At 38.5% G+C, this 7,986-nt stretch overlaps 1 protein-coding gene across 4 annotated transcripts in view; it reads left to right on the top strand.

Moving 5' to 3' along the window:
* The window catches only part of clcn5b (chloride channel, voltage-sensitive 5b), a 50,872-nt gene extending 47,976 nt beyond the window's left edge, over window positions 1–2,896 (top strand). For 3 of the 4 annotated variants that reach the window (XM_051900706.1, XM_051900704.1, XM_051900707.1), the window contains one exon: window positions 1,861–2,896. In XM_051900706.1, coding sequence (XP_051756666.1) covers window positions 1,861–1,951 — 91 coding nt within the window. In that variant the 3' untranslated portion in view covers window positions 1,952–2,896. The remainder of the gene's footprint in view (window positions 1–1,860) is intronic. The other variant, XM_051900705.1, reaches the window with a different exon arrangement.
* Window positions 2,897–7,986: the final 5,090 nt, after the last annotated feature.

The raw sequence follows: 7,986 nt of genomic DNA on the forward strand, positions 1-7,986 counted from the left end.
TAGGGTAGAAATTACTGAGAAATTGCTGTGAGTATAAAAACTATCACAAATGACTAGAAAAGTCATTTAAATTTGTTGGCAATAAAAATGTAAACACTGGTAACACTTTGGTATTATGGAATTATTATTATTTATTATTGTTATTATTACTGTTGTTGTTATTTTTAATATACTGCCAATATACTGAAGGTATATAGTTTTTGAGCAGCTTTGTCATTACAGCAGAAGTACCAGAAATATCTTTGTGGGCCTTTGAATGGGGGGGCTTTTGTCTCTGACAGTGAAGGACCTTGGAGTCAAAAGATGTGAGAACCGCTGCTGAAGATGTTTTTACTGGAGGAAGTAGGTTAGGTTAGCTTAAATGGGTATCTTAGCAACATGCTAATGTCATACAAATATGGGAGAATTGACTTACAATTGATTCCAATAGTGAGGTATTGCTGCATATGTTGAGCATTTCAAATCAGTCATTTATTAGGTTCCTCAGTTTGAATGCTGCCTTGAGGGCTGTTTGTGTTTTGGAGAATTGGCTCACTAGGTTTGAGAATAGATCTGTCATCTCCATGTTGCAGTTTGGATTATGTTAGTTAAAATAAACTTTAATTATGTTTAATTATACGTCAACCCAGCTGAGTCTTTGTTTTATTTTATTTAAAATAAAATAAAAAATCAGTTGCCATAAAAAAAAAAATCTATTTCAGTCAGAAATAATTTCAGTCCTCCTTGTGTTCGAATCCTTCCCAACAATCCTTGATTACCAATCAAGTAGGCATGAAAGTCTTTGCAAGACATGTGTTTAAAGTTGTATTGTATACACAGAAGCCCCTGCTATGTTTCCATCCCCCTATTTCATGCGCATTTTCAGATATCACAAAAAAAAGAAAGAAAAAACACTAGATGGAAACACCAATATGCGCATTAAATCTAAAAATGCACATAAAAAAAACTTGTGCTCTCGGATAAATTTTTATGCGACACAAAAACATGTGCATAAACAAAGTGGAAACACATATTTTATAAATTATATGATGCGCATCAAAAAAGACATATGTGACTTTGAGATTGGTCTGCTGGTTTGTCCAGGTATGCCGTCCTATCTCATTGCATAGCATCTAAAATGCTGTTTTCGTCATTCTGTAATGCCTGAGCAAAGTCTGTCGTTAAAGTGGTTCTGTATAATTCCCTTCCAGAAGCACCTCATACGATTGGGTCACAAACATCAGGCATCTGAATGCAAGATAACATGACAGCGTTTATTGTGTTCAATCTGCGTGCTCTGATGCGCAAATTACTTATGTATTTGCGTGAGAAGGAATAGCGACTGTAGAAAGCAAAAGCTGAATCCCGGACATTTTGGGCGATTTAGAAATCCCAGCCGGTCGCATTTTTTTTAGGTCCAAAAAGAGGACATGTCGGGGAAAAAGAGGACATATGGTCACCCTACTTTCTTATAAGAGTGCTCCCTGCCATATTTGTTCAAAACAGCTGAAGCTGATTCTTGAGGCATTTGTTTTGCCTTTTAAAGAGAGAGAGAGAGAGAGAGAGAGAGAGAGAGAGTTTGAGTGTGTGTGTGCGCGAGTTAATCAGCTCCCGATGTTGAGTAAATCAACGTGGCTGTTGGTCTTTCTCAGTCCCTATGATCCACCCTTCAAGTCTATCTAGCACAATAAAAGGAAATGACATAATATAAAAAGAGTAGACTGGAAACAACACACATGCACACACTTGGCCTTGAAACTTTATGCAAACATAGTCTCTCTCATGCATATGCTAACTAGGACCATCTGTACAATAATTTTGTGTGACTTGACAGATTAGTGATTTGTATTAACTAAAAACTCTTTTCTGACGCTCTTTCAGGCGTTTGCTGGGAATCATCACTAAAAAAGATGTTCTTAAACACATGGCGCAGATGGCCAACAGAGACCCGGATTCTATCCTTTTCAATTGAAGACTCTCAGAACTGGACGGAGAGGACACTCCTGCACACACACATGCACTCTGAGGGCTGAATCATCCTGTGAGGATGATGATGATTATAATGTTGTTGGTAGGACTGTGTGTGTATCACTGAGGTACTGCTATTATAGAGTGGTGTGAGTGGCCTAATGCAGCTTTTTGCTGCTCCAGAACTGGACATGCTCAGACAGGAGCTGTTTAGCCTGTCTGGAGGCTACAGAGACATTAATGTGACACATGCTGTTCTCTCACACCTGTGAACCTCATTTCAGGCCTGATTGTTGCCATCAATGCTTGCTGTATTCGGTCTAAATGCTTTTCCTGCCGACACGTCTTTTCAAATTTGGGGCGACATCTTTTCGAGCTTTTAATTCATTAATGGTGCTTTACTCTACTAAAAAGCATCTTAAGCTAGCTTAAGACAGTTGCTAGTCTCAGGCTGGTCTGAGTTGCCATTTTTTTTTTTTTTTTTTTTTTAATATATACATTTACCGGACCAACTAGTCGAGACCATAACAGCCAAGACCAGAAAACAAAGTAGTACACTATTTTTTTTTTTTTTTTTTTTTTTTTTTTTTAAGCAGGGTTTTTTATTCCCTGCAGTGACGTCTGACCTCGAAAGGAACTTCAGAAGGGTGAGAACATTCCTGAGATGATCTAGGGAATGTGCGTTGAGGTTGTCTTGTCTGAACCTGTGTGCGTCGAATGATCTCTGTGGGAAGATGTGCCGAAATGTATTGAGATTTGGTGTATCATGTTGAAAAGGCACACAGACACAGAGAAATTCTTTCTCACTTATACATACTAACAAAATTCTGTCATTAATTACTCACCCTCATGTCGTTTCACACCCGTAAGACCTTTGTTCATCTTCGGAACACAAATTAAGATATTTTTCATAAAATCTGATGGCTCAGTGAGGCCTGCGTTGCCAGCAAGACAATTAACACTTTCAATGCCCAGAAAGCTACTAAAGACGTATTTAATCAGTTCATGCGACTACAGTGGTTCAACCTTAATGTTATGAAGCAATGAGAATACTTTTTGTGCACCAAAATACGACTTTATGACAATATCTAGTGATGGGCGATTTCAAAACATTGCTTCATGATCATTATGAATCTTTTGCTTCGAATCAGGGATTCGGAGCGCCAAAGTCACGTGATTTCAGTAAACGAGGCTTCGTACATAAGTGTTTCGAAATTTCAATGGTTCACCACTGGGGGGCGTGACTTTGGCAGTTTGATATGCGCTCCGAACCACTGAATCGAAACAAAAGATTCGTAAAGCTTCGAAGCTTGATGAAGCAGTGTTTTGAACTCGCCCATCACTAGATATTGTCAAAAAGTCGACAATATCTAAGTTTGTTAGCTTGTTTTTTTGGCACACAAAAAGTATTCTCGTCGCTTCACAACATTAAGGTTGAACCACTGTAGTCACATGAACTGATTTAAATACGTCTTTAGTAGCTTTCTGGGCATTGAAAGTGTTAATTGTCTTGCTGGCAATGCAGGCCTCACTGAGCCATAGTATTTTATGATAAATATCTTAATTTGTGTTCCAAAGATGAACGAAGGTCTTACAGGTGTGGAACGACATGAGGGTGAGTAATTAATGACAGAATTTTCATTTTTGGGTGAACTAACCCTTTAACCTATATGACTCTTTCTTCTGTTTAACATGTTGAAAAAATTTTGTCGATATGATCAAAATCAAATCTGTTTCAGTCTCTCTCACTCTTTCTTACTCCCAACAATCTGTTTAGCCTTACCATTGGCTTAAGTCTTCCAAAAAGTTTGTAGTGGCTGCCAAACAACCAATTTCCACTCAGCTTCCCAAATGGACCAAGCTGCAATCCCAGCATTGCACCACCAGGAGGCACTCACAATCTCACAGATTGTTCATTCTAGATATTGTGCACCACCTGTTGGCCCAGTTCGCTCTCTGGGTGTGTTGCTGCAATCTCTCATGTCATTACCTTTGGGACTCATTCCCCCAACATCTTTATGCTCATATTGAGCACCTGGACCCTTCCATACAGTCTTTGGAGATGTGAATCCACTCCTCCGTCCATTTCCCTCACTGTCTTTTCCATGCAACCACGTCGTCGTCCTCAGACAACCTCAGCAAAACATCTCCTGGCACCTCCCTTGTTTGGCTGTGAGGATCTGATTATGACATAACGAGATCCTCCCAGTAACGAAAGGGCTAAACTCATACTGTAGTCCACTTCCTTGGCATACTCGCTTGACATTTAGTCTCGGTATGTTTTAAAACCTCCACCCTCCAGTTCAATGCATGTTTTCCCCCCCCGCATTGGCATTTGGGTTGTTTATGGCCTAATAAAGGCATTTGATTCTTTTCATGCCTGTTCTAAACGCTCTCTTTCCCTGCTCGCCGTAATTCCCGGGAGTTGGATTCGGGGCAGGGAGGTCGTGGAGGGCTATTGTTCCCATTAGCTCCTGCTCGTCTGGGATCCCGGTCGCCAGGATGTCCCCCGACCGCTTCCCTCAAGCACCGTCACGCAGCCCTGACCGCCTTCCACTCTTAGAAAGACAATTTCCGGTCTAGTCTTTAAACAACAGTCTATTCTGCACTGTTATAATGGAGCGGGAGGGAAAAAGAAATTCTTGCGCTCTGATTACTACAAGAAAAGGTGTTTGTGTGTGTGTGTGTGTGTGTGTGTGTGTGTGTGTGTGTGTGTGTGTGTGTGTGTGTGTGTGTGTGTGTTTGTGTGGGGGGCCGTAGGGGTGTTGGAAGGAGAGATTATGCCTTTCTTTTTTGCCTTCCTAGGAAAACATGGGAATATGGGAGGAGGGAGAGAAGAAAAGGTTAATTAAACAGTGTTCACTGGTCAGTGCAAGGATCGTTTCACAAAGGTCCCCTCTGTGTCACACGGGGGGTTATTGGAGAGACTTCAATCCGGGTGGGTGCTGAGCCTCTTTGCGCTGTAACCCAACACTTGATTGGTGCAGAAGGAACCGGGCCAGGACCAGGACCAAATGAAATTTTATAATGTAAAACAGGACACGCCACAGACCTCCTATGTTCTTATCTACAGAACATGGGCTTCAAATAACTCAGGAAGGCAAACAAGCAGCAAGTAAACAGCTGTTTAGTTTGCATCTGCTTGAAAATGTGCCTGCCTTTTTTTACGCAAATAGCCAGTTTAGAGCTGAGGACAAATGCTAAACCTGAGTAAACTGCTTTTACAGGCGTCAGTGAGCATGTTTACGATGTAGATCCGAAGAAACCTGTGATTTTTCTCCCCAAAAAGGGGATACAGTTATTACCAAATTGTTTGGAAGGAAAAGAAATATGCATAATTTATTCCAAAGCACTCCTCAGAGATGATGTATTTGTCTTTTTATTGATAAGAGATGTTAAATTTAAATATGTATTTATTTTGCACAACAAAAATTCTATTGCAGTATTTGTATGTAACTGTGATTATATCATATTGTCAAATGAACTTTTGTCCATTTTAATAAATCTGAATGAATAAATCCTGCATTCATCTGAAGGTCAAATAGTATGTTTATGCTTCAGCTATGTAAAGAATCGCTTGTGGCCTTTTTCGTTTGTTTGCTTGTTTGTTTCTTACATAATCAAACACTCCAGGAAATTAAAATTCCAGAAGTTTTTATTCCCTAAAATCCCAAATTGCTCTGGTGGCTGTAGGAATAGATCCACACTGGTTCATGTTAAATGTGGTATTTCAAGGAAATTGCAGAGGGTCTTTTAAAACACCACAGGACTGTGGGGCGAGTCTTATTTGATACTGCTTCTGAATGCTGACTTTCTCACACCTTTTGAAGGACAACATTTTAATAACTATTATTTTGTAGCTTTATTATAAGGAGGATGCTTTTGAAAAAGCACAAATGCTTCTTGAAGTAGCAACAATGTGAAATGATCTTTTGGGCATTGTTCACAGATGATTTAGAGGATAATTTTATATGGATCTTTGAATGAAACACAAGCCTGTTTCTGCATCTGAATAAAATAAATAAAAGGGTAATTGCACCTATACAGTATATCTCACATTATTATCCCATTGTTGCCTGGGCAATTAACTAAAATAAAGTTGAAGTTAAAGTACTAAAATGACTAAAACTGAAATACAAATAGATTAAAGCTAAATAGAAATATTAAAAAAAAAAAAAAAAAAATACAAAATGACTAAAACTACTAAATTTACTAAACTTAAAACGAAAATGGGCAATGCAAAAGTGTGTATTTGTCTATGGAAAAAAAAAAAAAAAAGGTCAATTTGACAATGGCTAAACACTAAGCTTTTAATTGTCTTAAATACAAATTATTGATTATTGGTCAGGAAATTAGCTAAATTTAAGCAAATGCACTACTTGAAAAACCGTTGCTATAATTATAAATGCATCTCTACCACACTGAAGCATGGAGGAAGTGGTGTCATTGTGTGGAGATCCTTTTTAGCTGTTGGTATTGGTGAGCTACTTCACTGTGAAAAGTCATTTAATGCTTTAGAGTTCAGGAGAATATTGCAGAATGGCTTGCTTCCCAAAAGTGAAAAGTTGTTATCTAAAGAGGAATGATCAGATGTTATTTTTCACCAAGACAATCATCCTGCACAAATTGCATAGACAACCAAAAAGTGGCTTAAGAACAAGTCCATCAGGCCCATTTTTTTGCCCAGGAGTGTACACACCATACTGATTCACAGAAAAAGTGTTTATTTGTTTTTAGAAAATGTAAATATCTAGATTGTTAATGTTTAAGTCATCACAAACTGGCCTAATTTCTGTGTCTCAGATTGGAGAGGAGACTAATATCGACCTGAGGGATGATTGCGGAGCTTCTTGGTCACACAGGATAGAGATGATCTAGCTGAGCAGAGAGATCTCCAGCCCCGCTGCCACTCTCCTCGTGCCAACTGTCCCATTTGTTTATTTGTGTTTACTCTTTCCAGGCCCTGCACAAATGAATGAGATAATTGAGGCCTGTGTGTGTGTGCTGAGATGTTGAATTATTTGGACAGTGCCTGGATGTGATTCCTGTGACATTCCGGAGTGTTCTGGTGGATTCTGGGAATTGGGGAGGACAAACTTGGGTTTGTGAATAGGAATGCCTGGTGGTCTTAATGAATGGTAGAAAAGCTTTAACGATGACACATATGAGTGACGGATTGTTAGGGAGTGCTGGCAAGGGGAATGTGTGATGAAGTGAGGGTATATTTGTGTAGGCAGGAACAAGGCCAGTCTGGGTGTTCAGGGCAGGTTGTCTCAATGAGTGTGTGTGTTTCGGACAGTGTGTGTGGCCACATCTAAAACTTGAATAGACTGTTGTGTGGTCAATACTGGGTTAGTCAAATGGTGTGCAAGTGTGTGTGGCCTCTGAGTGTGTTTTGTTTTTGAGATTGTGAGACATCGGGATCCCAAGCAGAATTGAGAATGACAATGACTCATAGTTGGTTGTCTAGAAGACTTATGAGAACAGAGAGTTGGAGAGTGATCTTAAGCTTGGCTTTGAGTGTATAGATTTATGTGGGTTTTTGTCTGACCAGATCAGCATATCTGAATGATTACTGAAGGATAACGCGACACTGAAGACTGGAGGAATGATGCTGAAAATTGAGCTTTGCCATCACAAGAATTAATTATACTTAAATTATATTAAAATAGAAAACAGTTTTTTTACATTAAAAAAAAAAAAATATATATATATATATATATAGTTAAAAATATTTTTTTCAATAAATTAAATAAATAGAATAGTATTAATTTCTTGTATCAAAATCTGATTAAAATCTTCCCAGATTTTAATTTTTAAAAATTGAAAAAAAAAAAAAAAAAAAAAAAGTAATAAAAAAGAGATTATTTAAAACAATGGGAGTCAATGGTAAGTCCCCACCATGATAGAAAAACAAACATTTGAGTGTGTGTGAAATCATCTTCTGTGTAAGAGAACCACGTGTGTCTGTGTGGGTGGGTAAATTGTGGTATTGTGTGTGCAAGTTTGGCAAAAGAAAAACAAAACAAATGGTGTAGA

Source organism: Ctenopharyngodon idella, chromosome 7, assembly GCF_019924925.1.
Source record: "Ctenopharyngodon idella isolate HZGC_01 chromosome 7, HZGC01, whole genome shotgun sequence".
Taxonomy (NCBI): Eukaryota; Metazoa; Chordata; class Actinopteri; order Cypriniformes; family Xenocyprididae; genus Ctenopharyngodon; species Ctenopharyngodon idella.